This window comes from Delphinapterus leucas, unplaced genomic scaffold, assembly GCF_059928025.1.
Source record: "Delphinapterus leucas isolate spDelLeu-1000000601 "Yukka" unplaced genomic scaffold, BTC_Dleu_Yukka2 spDelLeu_asBTCV2_sq40, whole genome shotgun sequence".
Lineage (NCBI taxonomy): Eukaryota > Metazoa > Chordata > Mammalia > Artiodactyla > Monodontidae > Delphinapterus > Delphinapterus leucas.
This window is the reverse complement of record NW_028322249.1, coordinates 2,860,334-2,887,839: the sequence shown is the minus strand read 5'-3', so window position 1 is coordinate 2,887,839 and position 27,506 is coordinate 2,860,334. Positions and strand designations below refer to the sequence as shown.

General features: G+C 38.5%; 2 protein-coding genes across 2 annotated transcripts in view; both read left to right on the top strand.

The window, feature by feature from the left end:
• The window catches only part of LOC149743958 (uncharacterized), a 167,444-nt gene that overhangs the window by 26,401 nt on the left and 113,537 nt on the right, over nt 1-27,506 (top strand). The window contains exon 4 of the mRNA XM_089905974.1: nt 2,418-2,681. Within this exon, the coding sequence (XP_089762100.1) occupies nt 2,418-2,681 (264 nt within the window). The remainder of the gene's footprint in view (nt 1-2,417; nt 2,682-27,506) is intronic.
• The window catches only part of LOC149743961 (uncharacterized), a 120,033-nt gene that overhangs the window by 28,356 nt on the left and 64,171 nt on the right, over nt 1-27,506 (top strand). The window lies entirely within an intron of this gene.

Here is a 27,506-nt window from a genome sequence, read left to right as displayed (position 1 = left end):
TATGTTCCATAAATTCTAGCTGTTTACCATTATCATCAATCAGAGCTTACTGACACATCCTGAAGACATTCTTCTAATAAGTGTAATAATGTGGTTTGTAAAATTAACAGCTTAGAAGAGCATATTACGAAGTTCATCAGACAGGGTCTCAGCAGGAAATCAGGGGTACATCAATAAGGATAAATTGAGCCCAATGTAGAGAATCAAGAGATAGTGTAGTGCCCTGGGTTCAGTAAAAGTGTGGCTACTTTATAGGAGATGAAAGAGAAAGGAAGCCTTGCTGGAGAGAGAGTCCTCTCCAAAGATGCTGTGATGCCCCACAGAGAAGCACTATACGTTAGTTGGGGGATGCAGCCAACTCCCAGCAATTTGGCAAGAATTAATACCCTAACTTCACTCCCCTCCTTCATTCCCTACAATCTTCTATTGGTACTCTTCATTGGTGAGCCAAACAGAAGCCAGAGCAAGGACACTTACTAAGATAGGCCATGCAAGCCATCCATATAGAATTGGGTGGAGAAAGGATGTGGAAGGGCAGATAGGACATATTTCCCGCAGGTGGTGAGCGAGCTGTAAAATCACTCGCCCTTCTAACATCATTGCCATTGCAGGAGCACGGAGGAGCCAGTGGTTAGTTCTGACTTGGCAGATCCAGGAGACTGCAGGACAGAACTGGTATATGAGTTGGGCTTTAAAGGTAGATTTGAATTTTAATGGAGAGTATGGAGTAAGAAATGGTGAAGAACCAAGGGAAAGGGAGATTCATTGCAAATGGAGAAAAGAAAAGTGGCATAAAGACAAGAAAAGTCAAGACTTATGGAAGAGATAGCAAATACTCTGCGTGTGACTGGAGCAGAGAATGGGTAGACGAAGGCTGGAAGTTAAGATGAAGTCATCCTTGAATAACATTAAAGTTTCCTCCTTTAACCTCAATTTCCACCTTCTACTCCCTTCACTAACATTGGAAAATTAAAAGTGAATTTGACTGGGTTGGTGGCAATGGCAGTATGAAGCAAAGAGAGGAGAATAAGAGTAAAAAATTTAGTAGTACCTTGGTGAAGCTGGGTAAGTGATGGGTGGTGGTGTCACGTCAAAGCATGGGCAAGTGATTGTGACAAATATAGGCTTATTTCTTGACTATATGACTTCAGTTAAGGTACTTAAGCCCTCTAGGCTGCAGTCTCCCAACCTGTAAAATGGGGATAAAACCTCGCTTCCTCCAAGGTTTCTGTGAGGATCTAATGAGAAATGGAAGTAAAGAGTTGAGTCCAGCAATCAGTTTTTAATACATATAAACTAATGTGAGGATAAGGGTAAGAATACTTGCTATCATTTATTGAATACTTATTATGTGTCCAATATTGTGCTAGTCTATTTACATATCTTTTCTCACTTAGCTTTCTTTTCTCTTATCTGCCTTTCTATAGGCAAGAGATAACTGATGGCTCAGTTATGAGGAAACGCAGTTGTGAGGAAAATGTCAGAGGGAAAATGTACCAGAAAGTTAATTCCTAATGGATCTGTCAGCCTTAAACAGAGCATGTCTGTGCTAAAATATCTGTGCTAAAACTACTCAATTGGACAAGTTTTGATAAAGTATTAACTTAACGAATAGGCATAAACAGCTTGGAGCTTTTTAGGGGGTATGTGGTAATATTAGTATTGGTGTGATGACTTTTGAAAGTTCTATGGCGTATAGAAGTCAAAAAGAAGACCCGGAAAGGGGGAAAACTCTCTCTGAAAGTTATTGGGGAAGTCTGGCTAGTAAGACTCCAAAAGGGAGAATCAGTAAGAGGCCAGGTTATTCATAGGCCTTCTAAGAATGTGTCCATGAGAAATATTTACAATGATTGGATGCCGGAATAAAGGAGAACACTGGCTCCATAAATGGTAACTTATTTTCCACAAACAGGCTAATGATAAAAATAATGAAAATCTGATGGATTTTTGAGAGTTTCATTGACCAAACTGAGACAAAAGTACGTAACAGCTAGATGCTCATAGTTTTAATCAGTTTACTTTGGAGTCAAGCAAAGATAGCACCTGAAATGGTAAGGGACGTTTATGCAAGGTCACAAAGATTTTTGGTGGTGCATTTGGGATATAAACCCATTTCCGTAAGAATTCTTTCGGAAGTCAAATGTTTGCTTGTCAAAAGTAGCATGAACTTACTTCCAGGAAAAGTTCCTAAGAAAAAATAATTTGAGTAATGAAGAACACTGATGTAACAGTTAATTTAAGAACCCAGAAACAGAGGTAAAGAGTAAAGCAAGTATGGGTTAAGAGTCTGCATAGGCAGAAGGAGCGGAGCGGCTGCTGCTCAATGGCGGAAAAGCGGCCGGTGTTCTGACCGCTTCGTCCCCCTAGCAGTTGCGGGGGAGTTTCCTGCCGGCGCGGCTGGAGTCTCTGTTTCTCAGGGTTCGGTGGCTGGAAGATGCTCCAGAGAGACGAGGCTGCGGCGGAGGAGGTGGCGGCGGCCGAATCGGCAACGGCGCTAGGGTGGAGAGAAGGCGGCGTGCGGGGCCCAACGGTGTAAACAGCCCCGGAGGCGGCGGAGGCGGTGGCCAAGCCCCCGAGGGGGAAGCGGCGCCTCCTGTGGAAGCCTGGGCTGAGTGCAGCAGAGAGGTTCTGCGGCGGGCGCGAGCGGACGCCCTAGACCTCGCCTCCCTCCCTCGCCCCAGGTAAGGCCGCTGGGCGCCCCGCCGCAGGGGGAATGGCTCGCGGGCACCGCTGAGGCCCCGGACCGTTTTCGGGGTGCCGCCGAGCTGCGGCCGGGACCTCTCCCCGCTTAATCCTCGCCTCTTTCCCTCGGCCGCGGAGCCCAGAGGAGCGGGACGCCGGGCCTGGCTCCTGGCTAGGTCCCTTCCCCAGCCGCCGCCTCCGCGCTCGGCCGAGGCTGGGAGAGGCTCGGGGCAGGGAATTTTAGTTTGCTCCAAAGCCTGGAAGTAAACTGCTTGTCCCTGTTCTCTGCGAGCATCTCTTTCACCTGAAAGCACTGGGGCTACTCCAGGCCGTAACTCGTCCCTTCCTGGTGCATGCCTGTTTGAAAACACTACCTTTTCCCATTTGTTTCCTCATTAGCTTCTGCCTTCCTCTGCGCTCCATTTCACTTCTTCGTTAAATCTTCTTTCTCGCTCTTCTGTCTACGCGTCTCACCACCTCCTTCCTCCTTAGCGACTTTATTTAAATCGTTTCTCTTTTTCTTCTCAAGAGACTCCGGTCTTCTCTTCCCTGTCTTCCCCAGCAGTCCTTTTCGGATGTCATTCTTTTTACTAGTGAAGTTCTTAAATGAAACTGCTATCGGCAGTATCCCAAATCTACCAGAGGCCCATTAAGAATAGACTCACCAGCTTTAAGTGGCAGATCAGTTTCTGATTTCACCGAGCCTAACATCCTTTTTAAAAAATTGTATTATTAAATGTAGAGTGTGGAAATAGCCCTGAAGCTATTTTTAAAATGAAGGGCTCAATGAGTGTTGGAAATAGTTATTTCATTTTTTCACGTTGCATGACCTCTAATGTCAGATTGAGCAGATCTAGAACATTTTTGCCCATCTTGTCTGGCAGAATGCTTCTGAAGCGTTTTGATAGCGGCTCACATTCATCACTATTCAAGTTGGCTTAAAAGCAGTTTGAAAACTTTAGAAAAAAGACATTATGAGAACAACTAGGAAGCTGTTTTGATGAAGTCACTGTTAAATACCTTTTAAAAGAGGCTTCACATGTTTAATGTATCAAAATAAAGTTGGCGGGGGTCTTGTAAAAAGGATTATTTAGGAATTTGAGTAGTCTTAAGAGTTATGTAGCTATTTTGGGAAAAACATTCTTTTTCTGTTAACAAACGTTTACAACTCCTGTGATGTGAGAATTACCGAGGTTTACTGTGGGATTAACACAGGAACTCATTTTATTTGAGCTACTATATGGATGCAGAAGTGGTAAATTGCTCAGGTTAGAGTAAATCAGTATGTAGAAGAAAAAAAAAAAACAAGAGTCTGCATAAATTCCCCTGGAAGGGGGATATGGTCAGACATGGCAATTTGAAAACAGTGAGTCACCAAAAGTAAAAGTAAATTACAAGCTGTTTTGGGGGTCTTCAAGAGAGATTTTATAGATTGACCAACAACAGCAGCAAGGATAAAATATAACGCTGTCATGTAGACTGCAGCCTGAAAAGAAAGCATTGCAGAAAAGCCACATCATCCTGAATTTATATTTCCGTGCATTTGAACAGATTGGAGAGCAGTAAAGTTGTTTTAAGAGCGAGTGATTTAAGTCAGCCAGCTTGTGAATAATACAAGATATTTTTGCATTTACATTAACTTATGTCCATAAATAATGAACTTTAACAATGAACAAAATCCATAATCCTGATAATGCTAAGAAAACTGGAAAGATACCTTTACCTTGAAAAGACAGCATAAAGAAGACAGCATAGAAATTTAGGGAGATTGCAGTTTTGGAAAAATTATATTAACATTTATTAGCTGCTACAGCTTTGAAATGTGATGATTTAAAGAAAGAGGTAGACTGTTGATTTCTAAAAGGTAATGTGTTGGCTGAAAGAGAAGAGAATCTTGTTGAGACCTAAAGTGTTCTTTTAAGGATATATTTCAATGTCATTTCAAAAAATAAACACATTTCCCATAACAAAACAGTGAGGTTAATGGAATAATGCAGGTGAAAGCTTTTTGGCCCAAAGGAGTTCCGTCCTTTGGAACAAAGTTTTATTGTTGAACACACCATGACCCAGGCCGGTGAGTGCCAGCACAGTGGCTGTTTTTACAAGATCTGGTACAATATTCACAGTAGTTCTGGCCTTAGCACTAGGCAAGGATCATTCTTTTTGTATCTTCCCGATTGCTTCCTCTACAGAAATGGGATAATCCCTCCTCTTCTAAACTGGAAAGTAGTTTCTTCCCTCAATAAAACTAGTTTCTTCTCCAGGTTGAGCTTTTCCAACTCTTAGAGGTCTAAAATGAATGATATGAAACATACTATATTTGCATCTATTTTTATTTAAGAGTTCTCTAAGGAGATTTATCTAATTAAATAGGAATTTCCTAAGAGATGCCAAAATAAACAATCAACAAGTTTTCTTTAGAGATAATATATATTATATAACAAGATCCACCTAAGAGTTAAAATATAAGTAGGTATACAGTTTAACTATTTGAAGATAATTTTTCTTCTTACCACTGAAGCAATAAGCAGGTAGTAGTACAATTTGGGGAAAACAATATTTCTGGCTTTTGTTTTATTTTAATTTGTGATATTCATGAGATCTTTTGTGAATCTTTTGGGTATATAGTAAAATTCATGGGTTTTTAACTTTGTATTGACTCGTATTTTTGTAGGTTTAAAATTTTTCTTCTGGCTTTAATTTATACTATCTCCTTTTACTTTTTCATTTAGAAATAATGTATTTTTCTCAGGATTGCAATCTCAGTGCAGTCCTCTACTTTTCTATCTCTTAGACGTCTACATTTTTGTCTAGTTAGTACATTTCTAGTGTTTTATACAATTGATAAGAACTCTTTAATCTTATGAATTCTTTATATTTTCTCTTTGGAGACAAGACTTATAGGGATTTCCTTGGGCTTAAACTAGAAAGAAAAACGAATTTGCATATGAAATGTTGAAGGCTTTGTTACAAAGTGGGTTAACATTATATGTATGTTTGAAATAAACTACTTCAACCAGAGCACCTAGCTGTTAGCCTCCAGATTAATATCTATCATAAAATATGTGCATGCTTCCAACACATGGCATTGCCTCCTATTACTGCATGTCCAGGAGAAATTGTTTTGTCTTGTAGCAAAGGGCATTAGCTCTTTGCACTTTTTTTTTTTTTTTTAATGACAGCTATCCAAAAATCAAGCTGAACCCTTGTATATGAGGACGGAAAAGGACAATTTTTAGACAGGTCTAATATCCAGTTGTACATTTCAGTCACTTAGAGAGAAGGCTTAGACCCCTGAAGCCCAAAGTCACAGGTTTTTTAGGATTATGGTGGTGTATGCCTCCAGTTTATAGAAAAAAAATGCGTTGTAGAAAGTCCAAGTTAAATTAGGACTAAAATCCAAGTTAAATCTAGAACTAAAGTTTTACTGCCCCAAATACTTGTAAACTCTAGGTTACTGCTCTGTTGTCCATTTCATCAGTTGCAAAATATTCAAGTTAGTCTTTCAATGCTAACAAGAACATAAAAATGCATTATGTCTAAAAGCAGAACATGAATGCCAAGCCAGATCTGCGCATTACCTGAGAGTTTGGAGGGCCACCCAAGTGGCATCTACTTGTTTGCTACTGACCTTCAGTTAGACTTGCTCAAGAATTGTTACCATGTAATAACATACACCTTATGTACTCTTGAGTTTATTGAAAACACACAGCAAATGTGCACACACACACACACATACACACCAGCACACCAGCACGCACCTACTCTAGAGCCTAGAATTTTAAGAGTCAGAACTTTTTACTTGCTTCTGGATTAAGATGGACCCTGTATTTCCTCAGCATGCTAATTAGAAACTCTATAAACAATTCAAAACCAGCTTCTTAAAATTCTGTTTCAAAAAAATTGATGTTAAATATTATCCTCAGAGAGTTCTACTCTGACTTTTCAAATTGTTTTTTTCTCCCTTCATGGGATAAACAGTTAGGGTTTCTTTTTGTTTGTTTTTTTATCTCTCATTGTAAAAAATTCTATCTTAAAAGCTGATTTATTATTTCTTCCTTAGCATGGATGACATGGGAACAAAGCTGATATTTCATCAGTCTTGTTTTTATTTAAGTTGAAAGGTTATATATTTCTACTATCTACTGCAATAATGCCAAATATTTTTATAGTGCTTGTAAAGCTTATGACATTATTTTTTTAGTTTGTATTTAAGGCATTTACTCAAAAGGGACCATATGCCTCAGTTCATGTTACTCTATCATCAGTGTGTACGGTCACTCTATTTTCTAATACTTTTAAGATTGGTTTTGGCCCCGACGTTCCTCTGCCAGATTTATTTCCTTTATTTTCCCCTATATAGCACCATTTGGGCCATTTAATATGTAATTTCCCAACTCACCTTTCATAGTTATTTTAAACGTGTATATATTTGAAATATCGAATTGTTTTGTATTTTCTAATTTTTGCAAAAGTAGTATCGACTAAAAATCACATCCTGTTCTTTTATTTTTTCTACACAAAATTATTGTTTTAAAATTTGTGTTGCTCCATAGAAATTATTGCTTCTGGCCACTGTCTAATATTCCACCATATGTTAATACCATGTTTTGCTTATCCATTACCCTGGTGATACATACTTAGGCTATTTTCAACACTTTATGTCCACCATAAGGCATTAATACACTCTTTCCACATGTCCCCTTGAGTAACAGTGCAGCTGTGGAATGGCTGAGGTGGAAGTCATATATATGCCTTATTTCACAGATTCCTCCCCAGAATAGCTGCACCATTTCCCCCTCACCAGCAATACTTGGAATTTCTCTCTTGCCATATCCTTTGTCACCACATGCTGTTAATCTGCATTTTTAAAAATTAATTAATTTATTTTTGGCTGCATTGGGTCTTCGTTGCTACACTCAGGCTCTCTCTAGTTGCAGCGAGAGGGGTCTACTCTTCGTTGCGGTGCGCAGACTTCTCATTGCAGTGGCTTCTCTTGTTGCGGAGCACAGGCTCTAGGCGCGCGGGCTCAGTAGTTGTGGCTCCCAGGCTCTAGAGCGCAGGCTCAGTAGTTGTGATGCACAGGCGTAGTTGCTCCACAGCATAATTTGCATTTTAACTTCTGGAAATTTGGCATGTGTGGGTTCATATGAAGTAAGGTGTTTTAATTCTGCATTGCTCTGATTCTAGAAAAGTTAGGTCTTCATATACTTTCTTGCTATTCATGTTTTCCATTCTATGAATTGCCTATCATGACCTTCGCTCATTTTTCTATTGAGTATTCTGTGTCTTTAGAGATGTAGAAGTTTTTGTATTCAGATGTTGAGTCCTTTATTGGGTTTTGGATAATGTATATGTCTTCTACCCATCAACTGTTTTTCAGTCTGACTTTGGTATCCTTTATTGTACATAAAATTCTAATTTTTTATTAAAGTATAATTGATTTACAATACTATGTTAATTTCAGGTGTACAACGTGGTGATTCAATATTTTTATAGATTATGCTCCATTGAAAGTTACTATAAAATATTGGCTATATTCCCCATGCCCTACAATATATCCTTGTATCTCATTTATTTTATACATAAGTTGTCTGCACTTCCTAATTCCCAGTCTGTATCTTGCCCCTCTCGCTTCCCTCTCCCCACTGGTAACCACTAGATTGCTTTCTATATCTGTGAATCTGTTTCTGTTTTGTTGTATCCATTCATTTGTCTTATTTTTTAGATTCTACTTATAAGTGATATCATTACAGTATTTGTCTTTGTCTGACTTATTTCACTAAGCATAATACCCTCCAGGTCCATCTATGTTGTTGCAAATGGCACAATTTAATCATTTTTTATGGCTGAGCAGTGTTCCATTGTGTATATATGGCACATATTCTTTATTCATTCATCTGTTGATGGACACTTAGGTTGCTTCCATATCTTGGCTATTGTAAACAATGCTGTTATAAACACTGGATGTGGGTGCATGCATCTTTTCAAATCAGTGTTTCTGTTTTCTTCAGATATATACCCAGGAGTGGAATTACTGGATTATATGGTTGTTCTGTTTTGCTTTTGTTTTTATTAACATCTTTATTGGAGTATAGTTGCTTTACAATGGTGTGTTAGTTTCTGCTTTATAACAAAGTGAGTCAGCTATACATATACATATGTCCCCATATCTTCTTCCTCTTGTGTCTCCCTCCCACCCTCCCTGTCCCACCCCTCTAGTGGCTACATCAGTTAACATTCCCACCAACAGTGTACCAAGGTTCCCTTTTCTCCACATCCTCGCCAAGGCTTGTTAGTTTTGTTCTTTTTTATGATAGCCATTCTGACATGTGTGAGGTGATCTCTCATTGTGGTTTTGATTTGCATTTCCCTGATGGCTAGTGATGTTGAGCATCTTTTCATGTGCCTGTTGGCCATCTGTATGTTTTCTTTGGAAAAATGTCTATTCAGCTCTTCTGCCCATTTTTTTAAATCAGATTTTTTATATTAATAAATTTATAATTTTAATATAGTTAAATTCATCACTTTTGCTTCATACAATGTATGTTTCTTTATTTTTCAAAGATCTATTTCATCTCTTACCCTGAAATCACAAATATATTCCCTTGCAATTTCTTTTATTCTCTCTAGATTTTATTTTTCACATTTAGATATTAAAACTATTGTATTTTAGTTTTGTACATTAGGTGGAATTATATAACATAATGGTTAATAGAATGATTTCTGTGGGGTTTAAGTTCCAGCTCCACCATGTACTTCTTAGGCTAGTCATTTTATCTCTCATACCTCAGTTTTTCCACCTGTAAAATGAGGATAATAGTTTATGCCTTGTGGATTTTTTTGTGAAGATTAGGTGAGCTATATAGGACTGGGTACAACATAAGTGATATCACTAGGTTAAGATCCAGTCTCATATCTCTTTTGAAAATGAGACTGTTTCCCCAAAAGCTGTAATTCAGCTTCCTCCATTGGACTATGATTCCATCTCTTTCATGTGCCAACTTCCTCTCTGTATATAGCTCTATTTCTAGGCCACCTGTTTGATTTGTTTTCTTGTTTGCTGTTTCTTCCAAGGGCATCACACAGTTCTTATCTATCATGACTTCCCAATATATCTTAATGTGTAGGGCACATTCTCCATTTTGAGCTTATTTTTCAAAACTACCTTAGCTGTATGGAGAACTTTATTCTTCCAGATACATTTTATTTTATTTTATTTTATTTTAATGTTTTTATAGGAGATAGAGCAATCTGCTCTTTTTTTTTCTTTCTTTTTTTTTTGGCTGCGTTGGGTCTTCATTGCTGCATGTGAGCTTTGTCTAGTTGCAGCGAGGGGTGGGGCAGGAGGCTACTCTTTGTTGTGGTGCACAGGCTTCTCATTGCAGTGGCTTCCTTTGTTGCGGAGCACAGGCTCCAGGCTCGTGGGCTTCAGTAGTTGTGGCTCGTGGGCTCTAGAGTGCAGGCTCAGCAGTTGTGGTGCACCAGCTCAGTTGCTCCGTGGCATGTGGGATCTTCGTGGACCAGGGATTGAACCCATGTTCCCTCCATTGGCAGGCAGATTCTCAACCACTGCACCACCAGGGAAGTCCCCCAGATACATTTTAGAATCACTTTTTTATGCTGTCCCTCAAAAAAAAAGAGCTTGGCCTTTTATTACAGTTGCATTTAATTTTATAGATTAATATAAGGACATTTATATTATTATAGTAAGTCATCTCATCCATACCTGTGATATATATTTCTTTTACTCATGTGTCCTCTAATAAAGTTTTCATTATGAAGATTTTCTGCATAATTTATTAGGTGAAACCCCATACTCTCTATAGGTTTTGTTACTATGGTAAATTCATCTTGTATTGTATCTAGATACTGATGCTATGGAGGAACACAGTTGATTTTGGTGCATTAATTTTTTTCCAGCCCCTATGTTGAGCTCTTTTCTTAGATTTAATAGCTTATTGATTTTCCTGTGTTTCCAATGAAATACATAATCAAAACAATCTATAAATATGACATTTTTATCTATATTCTTCTAAACCTTCTCTCTCTATTCCTCTCAATACACAGCTCCGAAAAGGTCGGTTCCAATAGACCAGTAATGTTAGAAATCTTTATCTCAATTCTCTCCTTAAAGGAAATGCTAATTTTTTTAAAAAATTAGTAGTATAATAATTTTTGTTAGTGTATACATGTGCTATGTATTTTTGGTATATAGCCTTTATCAAGGAAAGATAGTTATTATTTGGATCTAGTTTTATAAAATTTACCCTACCCAATAGATTTTGAACCTCATGGGATGCTTTTTATCTCTTCTATCTAAAAAGAATGATGATACGATTTTCTCCTTTTATTTAACTAATACAGTGAATCACATGATATGACTGGCTGATACTGAACCAACCTTGCATTCTCAAGGATAAACCCACTTGACCAAATCGTATTATAGTATAGGTTAGCTTTTGCTGTATTACAAACCACCTCAAAACTTAGTGGCTTAGGGAGATCAGCTTGGTGCTTTGTGACCACCTAGAGGGGTGGGATAGGGAGGGTGGGAGGGAGGGAGACACAAGAGGGAGGAGATATGGGAACATATGTATATGTATAACTGATTCACTTTGTTATAAAGCAGAAACTAACACACCATTGTAAAGAAATTATACTCCAATAAAGATATAAAAAACAAAACAACAACAACAAAAAACTTAGTGGCTTAAAATAGCAATTACTTGGCAATTTGGGACTGGATTCATCTGGGTAGTGTTTTACTTTCGTTTTTTTCTGGGCTCCTTCATGCAGTTTTAGTCAACTGATGGATCAGCTGAGTGAGAGCTGGTCTGAGACAGCCTCACTCACAGGTTTGGTGGTTGGCATGGGCAGTGGGAGCACCTGGTCCACTTGTCTTCAGAACCTAGTGGGCTAGTCGTCGGCAGCTGAGCCATCAAGCTCTTTTGCTATTGTCTCATCATGTGGGTTGAGTATGCCAAAGCCCAGTCCTGCTGAAGTGGTGACTCAGGAATGAGGGTGTCAGAAGGGGATTGTACCATAATTTTTGAAACATCCTATCACAATGTTTTTAATATACCTTAAAACTCTGTGGAATAATATTTAGGTTTTTGACTTATATTTTTAATAAGGAAAATTTGATTGTAATGTGTTTTTATATTGCCCCTGTTTGGTATAATATTCTTCTTGCACCTCTAGCCCCATTATTCTAGCTTGGGGTACTTAAAATGTATTGAAGGGGATAGAAATGAGTATTGCATCTTAAATAAAATAGTCTTGGACAAGTGGTTCCCACTTATCACCGAGGTTGTTCAACAGGCTGCACTCTCACAGTGGACTATTGAACCCTTATGCACACCAAGCATTACATCTCACTTATACCTTACTAGTATTCTTGTGCTGGTTCCTTGATTTTAATTTAAAAAGTAATAAGTCCTTGAAAAAATACAAAGTAAGAAGCAAAAACCCTCCATCACCCTAGTCTCTTTCCCTCACAGGGGAAGCAACTATAAAGTTAAGATGTCAATTAAAAAATATTTACAAGATGAAAATGATTCTTAAAAGTCCTTGGGGGCATTTAATCATTGAAGGGTATGCTGAAGAAGGTAAGTAACAGTTTGACCTCCAATCCAGAGACTATTGGCAATAAGTGTAAACAGTGCTCTAACAACATGGCCCAATAGAACTATAGAACTAAAGAAAAAGCTAGGATTAGGATTATTGGGCCCAAATTCACATTGTTCCTAATGAAGAACCTTAAAATCATGAAATATTGACTGATCTCTAATTCTAATTCTAAGTCATTCCAGAATGCTATTTTCTATGTCGAGGAGTGGAGTTTGAGAGAGAAATAAGAAGGAATAAAGTCCAGTTTGGTTTTAAAGAATCATGGAGAAATGAAGATTATTTCTTTCATAATTTCCCTGTAGATAGAGCTCTTCTATGACTGACTGTTTCACTAAAGCAGGGAAATACAGGGTGTTATCCAGATAATCATATCAGTTTACTTCCAGTCAGTCCTCTTCTGGGCAAACACATCTTTAACTTCATTTGTATTATATAGTATTTTAAATTATGAATTGTTTTGTCTTCTCAGGTCAGTTTCTTTTAGCCACGTGGGTTTGCTCTCTGTTCCCTCCTCCTTCCCTCTCTTCCTTCTCTCCTGTACTCCCTTTTTTATTAGTGAATTGGAAAGACGATTTCCTTATATATGCTAAACTATGCAATTGCAAAACCCAAAAATATAACGTTTTATGAAGAAGACAATAACGAAAAAAAATTATAGTGGAAAAATCTTAGGAAACTGGAAGGAATTTGGGGGTCTTTCTGTCTCGAAGTAGATTTGGAATGTGAATTTCAGGTTCTCTTTTTTAATGCAGGGTTGCTAGTTGAGCCTTTATTTTGTTTTCAGAAAAACAATCAGCTTACATATTTTTTTTAACAAGGTTTTCTTCACCTTTGGAAATTAGTAATGATTAAAAAGAATATTATATAGTTAAGTGATGTCTAATTTTTTTCCTCATGGGTTCACCGTAGTTCAGGTTATAGCCCTGATCTGTTTAATCCTCCAACAATCCTGAGAGGGAGCAAGGGGGCAGATGTTCTTTCCTCATTTCACAGATGAGAAAACTGAGATTCAAAGATTCAAAGTGAGGTTAAGTGCTTCTGCCAAGGTCATTCTGTGAGGTGAAGCCGGAGCCAGGAATAGCACCTCATCCTCTTGTTTTCTCTCATGTGATTCTCCATCCACTGACCCACTCTCACTATAAAAACACACTGTACCAGGCCTCACACAATCCCTGAAACGTCCTTTTAGTAGGACACTATGGTAGTGACAAGATTGAACAGATATAAAGAATGCTGTAAAAAAGGACCTGTCTTTTTTGTTGACTCCATCCCATAAACTTCCACAGCCACACTGCATGAGAAACATGAGGCATCCATTAAGATCATGTTCCCATTAGTTCCCAAAATCTAGCTAGAACTAGGTTTTGCAGAAATTGAAGACACATCTTGTGGCCTGACTGTTGAAAATGAGCGTCTCAGGAGTCAGAGAGGCATTGCTGCTCAACGAAGTCAAGAATGCCCTTTGCTAATTGTTTCTCCTCCATTTCTGAGGGAATTTAAATTCATGATCGGCACCATATATTATACTTCAATACTATTCACCATCCATCTTGTACGTATTTGCAGGAAAGAATGTTGCCCAAGTCATTATATCCCGCCATGATTCACAGTCGTATGACCTTAGGTGGCAGCTCAGCAGGAGCTTACCGGTGCCTTAAATCATCCCTGTTGTGGACATACAAGAGCGTGACCTCCGACTTCCCAAGCTGTCTCTTCATGAAATGAAAATGGAACTGAGAGTTTAGGGGAACGTTTTGAAAGTGTCTGGCTCTTGTAGTCATCTAATGAGGTCCCTCATTTCTAGCTGCTAAGCATGCCCTTTAATTGGTGGTCACTCGAAAATCAATGATAATATAACTGTCCAACTCTTTGGAGCTATTTTTCTCTCTGCTTTCTGTCTTGCAAGTGCACGATAAAAGAAACCACCCATTCAGCCATTATCTTGTGTCACTTACTATTCAGAGATCAGTCTTCCTTTATGTGCTCTTTCAGGAAAGACCTGGGTTGTATTTTTCACTTGCCTTTCAGGCAGAGAGTAGAGTCCTTGGCACAGATTAAGTCCTCAAAAATGTTAGATGCGTGGATGGGTGGGCAGTGGATTGCAGCACATGAGCAACTACAGTAACATTGTGATTTTTTACTGTACATGACAAGGAAATGACCTCAGTTGGGGAAATAAATGCCTAGCACATATGCCACCACTTTCCCCTTCCATCTTCATTACAGTCCTTACTAATCTATTATGACATTTTTTCCCATTGGGTCTAGACATGACCTCAGGATGCTTGTAGAATATAAACAGTCCTGTGCAATGTAAACCTTGTATAATGTAAACAATGCTTTACTGTTTGATTTGAGTTGGGACACGAGAAGAATCCTATTTTCCATCCATAACATAGACGTTGGGAATAATAGCTAATGCTTATGTAAACATATAGATTCATAGGATAGAAAAAATAATTTTTAAGAAAAGACCTAGTACAGACTCAGGGGGAAAATATATGTTAACTTGATTATAGAAATTTGGTTCAGCCACTCAGCTTCAACCTTCAAAAATCATGTCACTTTTTATTTTAAACCAACATATGAATCCAAGGTATAGCAAAATAAACCATAAACCTTGCAGAACAGGGCCCTTCTAGATACGATCTCGTTAGGACCTGATTCTCCATGGTTGTATCTACACAGAGGGGTAATGCCAGGTCCCCTACTGGGAAGTTGAATTGGAGGAAGAGATAGACATAGAGGTACTATGGATAATTCTAGACTGACATGGTCATCGAGCAGTCCTATGAAAAATAATTTCTGGTGAGTATAGAGTAAATCAGCAATGAGAAATGGAGAGGATTGGAATTAAGTAGACTCATCACTAGTCCGTGGTTATTACCAGTGTAGCAGTTTAGCAATGAATTACTCAAGGTAATTGGTGCTAGGTAGTCTAACAGACACTCCTGAAAGCCAAGTGTCTTAACTTAATAAATGTTTATTTCTCTTGTCAGAGACCAGTGTGAATTAGGTGGTTCATTCTTAGCAGATTGCTTTCAAGTAGTGAATCAGGAACCCGTGCCCCCTCCACCTTGAGGTGTTGTCTTAAATGCATGACTACCTAAACTACAGCAGAAGGGAACATGGGCAATCATGCATAATATCCCCTGGCCGGGCCTGAAAGGGGTAGACCCATACCCTTTCAACAAGAATGCAAAAACTTGACCTCTGCCTGGCTCCAAGGGAGGTTAGAAAAGGTCATTGTTCTGTGTGTCCATGAAGAGGAGAATGAAATGCATCTCACTGTCTCATCCATAGCTGAAGGCAGGTAATCTGTGTGAGAGAGCAATGTTTGCAGATGGTGATACATGAAGATTGAGGAAGATGGATTTCTCAATCATTGAGGAGTACTGTTCCATCTAACTGAGTTCGGAATGGTAATAAAGTCATCCACTGAAAACTTACCAATCTAGTTTGTGTGCAAGATATTATGAATTATAGTCCGACCGTTAATTTAGCAGACCCACAAATACTTACATCTACCAAGCACCGTGCTGGCAACTGCAGCTTACCAGTACTTCTTTCCTGGGCCCTGGATAATTTCCAGTAGTTGGTATCAGGATCTAAGCTATCCACTTGATGTGGACACTAGTCCCCTTGTAGCCCTCTCACAGGAGCCTTTAACCATTCGTGGCCAAAAACAAAGGAAATGGGCAAGAGTTACTGCTCTGCTTATCAGAAAGTGTCTCCTAAAGTCTTGTCTCCTAAATCATTTTTCTGGCCCCTTTATAGTAATTCTTTCTTTATTCACATTTCTTGGCCTACTGAACGCTATAGTCAAATCCTCCCTCAATTTTCTTTTTTCTGAAGTATATAAAACTACATTTTCTTCAGCCTTTTTTTAAAAAAATGATAATCTTGTTTATTTGTATTTGGAAAATCTAATGAGATCACGTATTTAAAAATCACATACTATCAAAAGATAAATAGTAGTAGTAATTCCTTCTGGAATATTTTTGCCCCTCATCCAACCAATGTTAGGTCCCTTACCCCCTTTCTTAGCAACTTTTATTAATTTCTTGTGTGTCTATCAGAAGTTTTTTGTGGCAAAGGTACATGTGTATGTTTCAGAGGTTACTGTTGTCATGAATTCACAGAAGCCAGAGCCTGGAAAGCATTAAGTGGTCCTGAGCACCCCATTTCCAATGAGAGAGCATAGCAGTGCTCAAACGGCTGGGTGTCCTATAATTCAACTCAATTCTGGCACTGTCTACCTGTAGATAGCATCAGATCTCACATGTTAAGGGCTCAGTCCAGCAGGAATGCACACACACACTTCAGGTGCCAGTCACCAAGTATATGTTGTCACCTGTGCTTCTGACCCTTGTACCACAGATCAGAGGTTCCAACGAACCCCTTCTTAGCTTTAATTAATTTGCTCAAGTGACTCATAGTACTCACAGAAATATCCTATTAAGTAGATTAACCGGTGTATTATAAAATGATAAAACTCAGCAACAGCCAGATAGAAAACATGTATAGGATGAGGTATGGGGAGAAAGCATGGAGCCCACTCTCCCCAAATCTCCATGTGCTCACCAACTGGGAAGCTCCCTGAACCCTGTCCTTGGGGGTTTATGGAGGCTTCAGTACACAGGTGTGACTGAATAACTCATTGGCCATGGGCGATTGAGCTCAATCTTGAGTGGCTCTTCCCTGCCCTGAGGGCAAGGGGGTGGGACTGAAAGTTCCAACCTCTAATCACAATGTTGGCTCCACAGGCTGCCTGCTCCCATCCTTAAGTGCTTTCCAAAGATCACCTTGTTAACATAACAAAAGACACCATTATCATCTCATCACTTAGGAAATCCCAAGGGTTTTAGAAACTGGCAGAAACTGGGACAGAGACCAAAACTATAATTCTTATTACTCCTAAATCACAGTTATCTAGGTAAATGTTTGTATCACCCCAAACAGGCAGTAGTCACCAGGGAAAATAAGTTAATTGCCAGTCTTTTCTATTAATTTTTAAAAATCAGATTTAAGAAGAGAATTTTTTTAATGGCCAGTGAAAATGTCTCTTACTTTAGCTCTTGCCTTTTTCTAGTTATTATTTATTTTTTCAACTTTTAGTTTAGTTTTGAAAAGTGTCTTTAAGTTATTTTAAGGTTAGAACCGAACCTTCCAGGGTTAAAAAAATATTGCATCTCTTGAAAGAGATTATTTTAGACTTAGTGAAATGGATTTGATGCTAGAGAACATGTGACATCATACATTTGACCTTTTTGAAATGATTTACATTATATCAGCTACATTTTAAGTCCAGCAACTGTAACCAAAAAAAAAGAAAAAAAACCCCTACTAATTAAGGCAACTTTGCAGATTGATGGCATTAGATTATCAATTAAGATCTCAGTTTTAAACCAGATTTTTCCTCTAAATAGTGATCCAAAGAACACTAGTTTTACGGTCATTCTCATTAGTCAGACAGCCTTCTGATTGTTTAGTGCCTTCACTTGAAGTTTGTTAAATATTTTGAATATCACCTATGCTCCCATGGGACATCAGTGAATGTGAAGTCAACAAAAAAGAAAAAAAAGTAAGAAAAAGGATTTTGTAGTAAAATAAACTTGAGAAATCCTGGGTTCAGTAAATTTAAACATGTTTCGTGACTGGAGGACTTTTGAGATGTGGAATGAGCTATAATGTGCTCTGTGAATTTCACTGTTAAGTAGAGTTTTGTCTGAAGTGTTTTTAAACTTTATTTGGCTCTACAACCCTTTGTCAGTGGAACATTTTAAAGGACTCTGTTTCTAGCAACTTTGGAAAATGCTGTTCTGGTCTCAGTTAAGCCCTTGAAATCTTAGCATTTGGAAGGAGATCCACACACAAGCTCATCCAATTTCTGGTACAGAAATCTACCATGTATCCATGCTATAGGCTCACTCAGCTGTGGATGAGTATTTTGATAACAAAATGCTCGCTACCCATAAATCAGCTGATTCTATAGTCGGAATGCTGGTCTGTTAGGAGGTTTTAACTTAAGTGCCTTTTACTATTAGAAAATTTTAAGTTTTAAAATTTTGTCTATTGGACCTAGATCTGATCTCTGGATTAAGATAAGTCCTACTCAAGTAAAAGAATCCTTATTTTTCAAGGATGATTTGTACATGAAAAAAAAAATCCATATACTTAAAATCATCTGTAAATAGCGACTGAAGAGTAATTGAAAATACATTTGAAAATAATTTTCATTTGAAATTTATGTCAAACTATGTTATTATATAAACGAATCCAGTATATTTTCTCTTATAGCCAGTAAAATTTAGGTTAAATTTTAATTAAGCACAAGTGCTACAATTAAAAAAAAGAATTACATTCTGTTTCGAGTGATTATTTCAGCAAAACTGGTTTATGGGACAGTAAACTGTCCTTCACTGCATGTTCAATGTTAGCTCAAATTAGCTCAAACAGGCTAATTCTGGTAAAAATTCAACAGTTTTCCAAGGCCTTCTCTTAATTATTTGATACTCAATTGTTTTTTCTTTTACTTCTATTGTATCTCTTTTTTAAATTGTTAACTACACATCCTCATTTATCAATGGCTTTGTATGTTTAACCCAGCAGATCTCTGGTATTATTTACAATGGCTTCATGATATTATAGCTTTAAAATTCAGAATTTCACTTAAAAGTTGATTTGAATTTTATTTCTATTAAACGGTATTATGTTTATGTTATGAATCCATCAGTGAGTAATTTTCTGAAACAGGATGAGCAGTTTGCTGACTTAGAAGGGCTGGAATCTATAGACACCTTAAAATTAGGATGTAGATAACGAATAGTTGGATGACAAGAAACCCTGTTATATGAATACAGGAATAATAATGAGTGTTCCAAATCTTATCTTTTCTGTTCTTACTTTTCTCCAAAGGTTAGTTCTAGAGTCCTTAATTCTCCATTCAGTATTAAATGATTGAATATTTGCAGCCATCCCACCATTCTCCCCACTTCTAGGTCTGAGTTTGATAAACCTTTTGGTTTCATCCTTTATTTGTGAAGTAGTGTTCCTAGTCAAGCCAGAAGGCTGTTCCATTAAAGGTTTAGCATTTTAGTGATTTTAGTAGTAAGGGTAAGGATAAGTGGTCTTCAGCCCGTCACAGTCTTCCACCCAACCTTTCTTCATATGAATTTCCTGCAGTAGAAAAATTAGACAGCCAGGCTGAATGATTGAGTCCCTGACTATGACTAGCAATGAACTACTCAGCCCTGGCTTCCTGGGCATGCCATCCTTCAAAAACAGCCTGCCAGATGGAATCTCAATCCCCTAGCTTGGCATTCAAGATACTCATACTCTAATCCACCAAAATCCACTTCCAGTAGTTCTCCCCACTTCTTTCATACAGCAAATATCCATTCACCCAACTGCATTCACTTATCTGGAGTGCAAGTTCTTTTCCTTATATTCCAATATATCCCTATTTCATCTGCCTAGGAAGTCTTTCAACTTCTTCACAGTCTTCAATCCTACATGGTCTTTACTTTCCTACCTTTACAACTTGACCTTAAGAAAATTTTTGCTTTCCAAGATCTATAAGTCAATCAATCAATAAACCATTAATAAGTTCATAGGCTGCTTCAATACAGTTCTCCTCAATACAAATATAGTTGTCAATCCTTAATAATAACAACTTATATTTGATCACATAGAAATGTATTTTAACTCACATATTTGTTATCTAAAATGATAGTATAGCACTCTTCATTTCGTTGGTTATTTTCTCACATATTTTAATGTCAGTATCACCTCTTTGAAGACTTAAAGTATATGTTGTCCATTTTTTCAGTATTTTAGTATCCTGCCCTGTTTTACACTTAGTGGGTGTTCAATAAATGACTTCGACACTTCACAGAATGGAGAAAATTTTCCCAAATCCTACAAGCGTTGACCCTCTCTGACTTTGCACATCACTTGTTAATGGCAGCTGGGTAGTTGTGTTTGATAGAAATTCAAGAAAAAATTTCTACATGTTTCAAGACCAAAGCCACAGTCATATGAAGACCTTAGCATCATGAATATATTTTTAAATATATACAATGGAGAATTGCACTTTTATGATTTTGTGATGAATCACATGTAAAACAGTCATTCACATTTTATTTATTTATTATTATTTTTAAATATCTTTATTGGAGTATAATTGCTTTACAATGGTGTGTTAGTTTCTGCTTTATAACAAAGTGAATCAGCTGTACATATACATATATCCCCACATCTCCTCCCTCTTGCATCTCCCTCCCACCCTCCCTATCCCCCCCCCCAGGTGGTCACAAAGCACTGAGCTGATCTCCCTGTGCTATGTGTCTACTTCCCACTAGCTGTCTATTTTACATTTGGTAGTGTATATATGTCCATGCCACTCTCTCTTTGTCCCAGCTTACCCTTCCCCCTTCCTATGTCCTCAAGTCCATTCTCTATGTCTGCGTCTTTATTCCTGTCCTGCCCCTAGGTTCTTCAGAACCATTTTTTCTTTCTTTCTTTCTTTTTTTTTTAGATTCCATATATATGTGTTAGCATACAGTATTTGTTTTTCTCTTTCTGACTTACTTCACTTTGTATGACAGACTCTAGGTCAATCCGCCTCACTATGAATAACTCAATTTCATTTCTCTTTACAGCTGAGTAATATTCCATTGTATATATGTGCCACATCTTTATCCATTCATCTGTCGATGGACACTTAGGTTGCTTCCATGTCCTGGCTATTGTAAATAGAGCTTCAAAGAACATTCTGGTACATGTCTCTTTTTGAATGATGATTTTCTCAGGGTATATGCCCAGCAGTGGGATTGCTGGGTCGTATGGTAGTTCTATTTTTAGTTTTTTAAGGACCCGACATACGGTTCTCCATAGTGACTGTATCAATTTACATTCCCACCAACAGTACAAGAGTGTTCCCTTTTCTCCACACCCTCTCCAGCATTTATTGTTTGTAGATTTTTTTGATGATGGCCATTCTGACCTGTGTGAGGTGATACCTCATTGCACTTTTGATTTGCATTTCTCTAATGATTAGTGATGTTGAACATCCTTTCATGGGTTTGTTGTCAATCTGTATATTTTCTTTGGAGAAATGTCTGTTTAGGGCTTCTGTCCATTTTGGGATTGGCTTGTTTGTTTTTTTGATGTTGAGCTGCATGAGCTGCTTGTATATTTTGAGATTAATCCTTTGTCAGTTTCTTCATTTGCAAATATTTTCTCCCATTCTCAGGGTTGTCTTTTCATCTTGTTTATGGTTTCCTTTGCTGTGCAAAAGCTTTTAAGTTTCATTAGGTCCCATTTGTTTATTTTTGTTTTTATTTCCATTTCTCTAGGAGGTGGGTCAAAAAGGATCTTGCTGTGATTTATGTCATAGAGTATTCTGCCTGTGTTTTCCTCTAAGAGTTTTATAGCGTCTGGTCTTACATTTAGGTCTTTAATCCATTTTGAGTTTATTTTTGTGTATGGTGTTAGGGAGTGTTCTAATTTCGTTCTTTTAAATGTAGCTGTCCAGTTTTCCCAGCACCATTATTGAAGAGGCTGTCTTTTCTCCATTGTATATTCTTGCCTCCTTTATGAAAAATAAGGTGACCATATGTGCGTGGGTTTGTCTCTGGGCTTTCTATCCTGTTCCATTGATGTATATTTCTGTCTTTGTGCCAGTACCATACTGTCTTGGTTACTGTACCTTTGTAATATAGTCTGAGGCCTGGGAGCATAATTCCTCTAGCTCTGTTTTTCTTTCTCAAGATTGCTTTTGGTATTCAGGGTCTTTTGTGTTTCCATACAAATTGTGAAATTTTTTGTTCTAATTCTGTGAAAAATGCCATTGGTAGTTGGATAGGTATTGCATTGAATCTGTAGATTGCTGTGGGTAGTATTGTCATTTTCACAATGTTGATTCTTCCAATCCAAGAACATGGTATATCTCTCCATCTGTTTGTATCATGTTTAATTTCTTTCCTCAGTGTCTTACCGTTTTCTGCATAAAGGTCTTTTGTCTCCTTAGGTAGGTTTATTCCTAGGTATTTTATTCTTTTTGTTGCAGTGGTAAATGGGAGTGTTTCCTTAATTTGTGTTTCAGATTTTTCATTATTAGTGTATAGGAATGCAAGAGATTTCTGTTCATTTATTTTGTATCCTGCTATATAACCAAATTCATTTATTAGCTCTAGTTAGTGTTCTGGTAGCATCTTTAGCATTCTGTATGTATAGTGTCATGTCATCTGCAAACAGTGACAGCTTTACTTCTTTTCCAATTTGGATTCCTTTTATTTCTTTTTCTTCTCTGATTTCTGTGGCTAGAACTTCCAAAACTATGTTGAATAATAGTGGTGAGAGTGAACAACCTTGTCTTGTTCCTCATCTTAGAGGAAATGGTTTCAGTTTTTCACCATTGAAAACGGTGTTGGCTGTGGGTTTGTCATATATGGCCTTTATTATGTTGAGGCAAGTTCCCTCTATGCCTACTTTCTGGAGGGTTTTTATCGTAAATGGGTGTTGAATTTTGTGGAAAGCTTTTCCTGCATCTATTGAGATGATCGTATGGTTTTTCTCCTTCTATTTGTTAATATGGTTTATCACATTGATTGATTTGCATATATTGAAGAATGCTTTCATTCCTGGGATAAACCCCACTTGATCATGGTGTAGGATCCTTTTAACGTGCTGTTGGATTCTGTTTGCTAGTATTTTGTTGAGGATTTTTGCATCTATGTTCATCAGTGATATTGGTTTGTAGTTTTCTTTCTTTGCGACATCTTTGTCTGGTTTTGGTATCAGGGTGATGGTGGCCTCGTAGAATGAGTTTGGGAATGTTTCTCCCTCTGCTATATTTTGGAAGAGTTTGAGAAGGGTAGGTGTTAGCTCTTGTCTAAATGTTTGCTAGAACTCGCCTGTGAAACCATCTGGTCCTGGGCTTTTGTTTGTTGGAAGATTTTTAATCACAGTCTCTATTTCAGTGCTTCTGATTGGTGTCTTTATATTTTCTATTTCTTCCTGGGTCAGTCTCAGAAGGTTGTGCATTTCTAAGAATTTGTGTGTTTCTTCCAGGTTGTCCATTTTATTGGCATAGAGTTGTTTGCAGTGATCTCTCATGATCCTTTGTATTTCTGCAGTGTCTGTTGTTACTTCTCCTTTTTCATTTCTAATTCTGTTGATTTGAGTCTTCTTCCTTTTTTTCTTAATGAGTCTGGCTAATGGTTTATCAATTTTGTTTATCTTCTCAAAGAACCAGCTTTTAGTTTTATTGATTTTTGCTCTCGTTTCCTTCATTTGTTTTTCATTTATTTCTGATCTTATTTTTATGATTTCTTTCCTTCTGCTAACTTTGGGGGTTTTTTTGTTCTTCTTTCCCTATTTGCTTTAAGTGTAAGGTTAGATTGTTTATTTGAGTTGTTTCTTCCTTCTTGAGGTAGGCTTGTATTGCTATAAACTGCCCTCTTACAACTGCTTTTGCAGCATCCCGTAGGTTTTGTGTCATCGTGTTTTCATTGTCATTCGTTTCTAGGTATTTTTTGATTTCTTCAGTGATCTCTTGGTAATTTAGTAACATATTGTTCAGCCTCCATGTTTTTGTATTTTGTACAGTTTTTTTCCTGTAATTGATATCTAGTCTTGTAGCATTATGGTCAGAATAGGTACTTGATACGATTTTAATTTTCTTACATTTACCAGGGCTTGACTTGTGACAAGTCAATATATGATCTATCCTGGAGAATGTTCCATGAGCACTTGAGAAGAAAGTGTATTCTGTTCTTTATGGATGGAATGTTCTATAAATATCAATTAAGTCCATCTTGTTTAATGTGTCGTTTAAAGCTTGTGTTTCCTTATTTATTTTCATTTTGGATGATCTGTCCTTTGGTGAAAGTGGGGTGTTAAAGTCCCCTCCTATGATTGTGTTACTGTTGATTTCCCCTTCTATGGCTGTTAGCATTTGCCTTATGTATTGAGGTGCTCCTATTTTAGGTGCGTAAATATTTACAATTGTTATATCTTCTTGGATCGATCCCTTGATCATTATGTAGTGTCCTTCTTTGTCTCTTGTAATAGTCTTTATTTTAAAGTCATTTTGTCTGATATGAGAATTGCTATTCCAGCTTTCTTTTGATATCCATTTGCATGGAATATCTTTTTCCATCCCCTCACTTTCAGTCCGTATGTGTCCCTAGTATGTGTCTGAAGTGGTTCCTTTGTAGACAGTATATATAGGGGTCTTGTTTTTGTGTCCATTCAGCCAGTCTATGTCCTTTGGTTGGAGCATTTAATTCATTTACATTAAGGTAGTTATTGATATGTATGTTCCTATTCCCATTTTCTTAATTCTTTTGGGTTTGTTATTGGAGGTTTTTTCCTTCTCTTGTGTTTCCTATCTAGAGAATTTCCTTTAGCATTTGTAGTAAAGCTGGTTTTGTGGTGCTGAATTCTCTTAGCCTTGGCTTGTCTGTAAAGGTTTTAATTTCTCCGTGAAATCTGAATGAGATCCTTGCTGGGTAGAATTGTCTTGGTTGTAGGTTTTTCCCTTTCATCACTTTGAATATGTCTTGCCACTCCCTTCTGGCTTGCAGAGTTTCTGCTGAAAGTTCAGTTGTTAACCTTATGGGGATTCCCTTGTATGTTATTTGTTGTTTTCCCTTGCTGCTTTTAATATTTTTTCTTTGTATTTAATTTTTGATAGTTTGATTAATATGTGTCTTGGCATGTTTCTCCTTGGATATTTCCTGTATGGCACTGTCTGCGCTTCCTGGACTTGATTGCCTATTTCCTTTCCCATATAAGGGAAGTTTCCAACTGTATTCTCCTCAAATATTTTCTCAGTCCCTTTCTTTTTCTCTTCTTCTTCTGCGACCCCTATAATTCGAATGTTGGTGTGTTTAATGTTGTCCCAGAGGTCTCTGAGACTGTCCTCAATTCTTTTCATTCTTTTTTCTTTATTCTGCTCTGCAGTAGTTATTTCTACTATTTTATCTTCCAGGTCACTTTTCTGTTCTTCTGCCTCAGTTATTCTGCTATTGATTCCTTACAGAGAATTTTTAATTTCATTTATTGTGTTCTTCATCATTGTTTGTTTGCTCCTTAGTTCTTCTAGGTCCTTGTTAAACGTTTATTGTATTTTCTCCATTCTATTTCCTAGCTTTTGGCTCATGTTTACTATGATTACTCTGAGTTCTTTTTCAGGTGGACTGCCTATTTCCTCCTCATTTGTTTGGTCTGGTGGGTTTTTTCCTTGTTCCTTCATCTGCTGTGTATTTCTCTGTATTCTCATTTTGCTTAACTTACTGTGTTTGGGGTCTCCTTTTTGCAGGCTGCAGGTTCGTAGTTCCTGCTGTTTTTGGTGTCTGCCCCCAATGGCTAAGGTAGGTTCAGTGGGTTGTGTAGGCTTCCTGGTGGATGGGAGTGGTGCCTGTGTTCTGGTGGATGAGGCTGCATCTTGTCTTTCAGGTGGGCAGGACCAAATCCTGTGGTGTGTTTTGGGGTATCTGTGAGCTTATTATGATTTTAGGCAGCCTGTGTGCTAATGGGTGGAGTTATGTTCCTCTCTTGCTAGTTGTTTGGCATAGGGTTTCCAGCACTGTAGCTTGCTGGTCGTTGAGTGGAGCTGGGTGTTAGCGTTTAGATGGAGATCTCTGGGAGAGCTTTCGCCTTTTGATATTACGTGGTGCCGGGGGGGGGGGGTCTCTCGTGGACCAATGTCCTGAACTTGGCGCTCCTGCCTCAGAGGCACAGGCCTGACACCCTTCAGAGCACCAAGACCCTGTCAGCCACACAGCTGAGAACAAAAGGGAGAAAAAAAGAAAGAAAGAAAGTAAAAACTAAATAAAATAAAGTTATTAAAATAAAAAAAAATTAAAAAGTAATTTAAAAAAAGAAAGAAAGAAGAGAGCAACCAAACCAAAAAAGAAATCCACCAATGATAACAAGCCCTATAAACTATACTAAAAAGCAAAAAAAACAAAAGACGTACAGACAGAACCATAGGACAAATGGTATAAGCAAAGCTATACAGACAAAATCACAGAAAATCCACCGCCTCAATTTTGGGATGATTCATTGTCTATTCAGGTATTCCACTGATGGGATAGATTTCCCTTTTTCTTCTTTGTTCGCACAGCTCCTGGGGCTCAGCTTTGGATTTGGCCCCGCCTCTGCGTGTAGGTCACCTGAGGGCGTCTTTTCTTCACCCAGACAGTACAGGGTTAAAGGAGCAGCTGCTTCGGGGGCTCTGGCTCACTCAGGCCGGGGGGAGGGTGGGGTATGGAGTGCGGGGCGAGCCTGCCGCAGCAGAGGCCAGCGTGACGTTGCACCAGCCTGAGGCGCACCGTGCGTTCTCCCGCGGAAGTTGTCCCTGGAGTTCGGGACCCTGGCAATGGCGGGCTGCAAAAGCTCCCGGGAGGGGAAGTGTGGACAGTGGCTTGTGCTTTCACACAGGATTCTTGGTGGCTGCAGCAGCAGCCTTAGCATCTTCTGTCTGTTTCTGGGGTCCGCGCTGATAGCCACGGCTCGCGCCCATCTCTGGAGCTCGTTTCGGCAGTGCTTTATTAATCCCCTCTCCTTGTGCACCCCGAAACAGTGGTGTCTTGCCTCTTAGGCAGATCCAGACATTTTCCTGGACTCCCTCCCAGCTAGCTGTGGCACACTAGCCCCCTTCAGGCTGTGTTCACGCAGCCAACCCCAGTCCTCTACCTGGGATCTCACCTCTGAAGCCCGAGCCTCAGCTCCCAGCCCCCACCTGCCCTGGCAGGTGAGCAGAGAAGCCTCTGAGGCTGGTGAGTGCTGGTCAGCACCGATCTGTGCGGGATGCTCTCCGCTTTGCCTTTCGCACCCCTGTTGTTGTGCTCTCCTCCGTGTCTCCAAAGCTTCCCCCCACCCACTACTCCCTGTCTCTACCAGTGAAGGGGCTTCATAGTGTGTGGAAACTTTTCCTCCTTCACAGCTCCCTCCCAAAGGTGCAGGTCCCATCCCTATTCTTTTGTCTCTGTTTTTTCTTTTTTCTTTTACCCTACCCAAGTACTTGAGGAGTTTCTTGCCTTTTGGGAAGTCTGAGGTCTTCTGCCAGTGTTCAGTAGGTGTTCTGTAGTTGTTCCACATGTAGATGTATTTCTGATGTATTTGTGGAGAGGAAGGTGATCTCCACGTCTTACTCCTCTGCCATCTTGAAGGTTCAT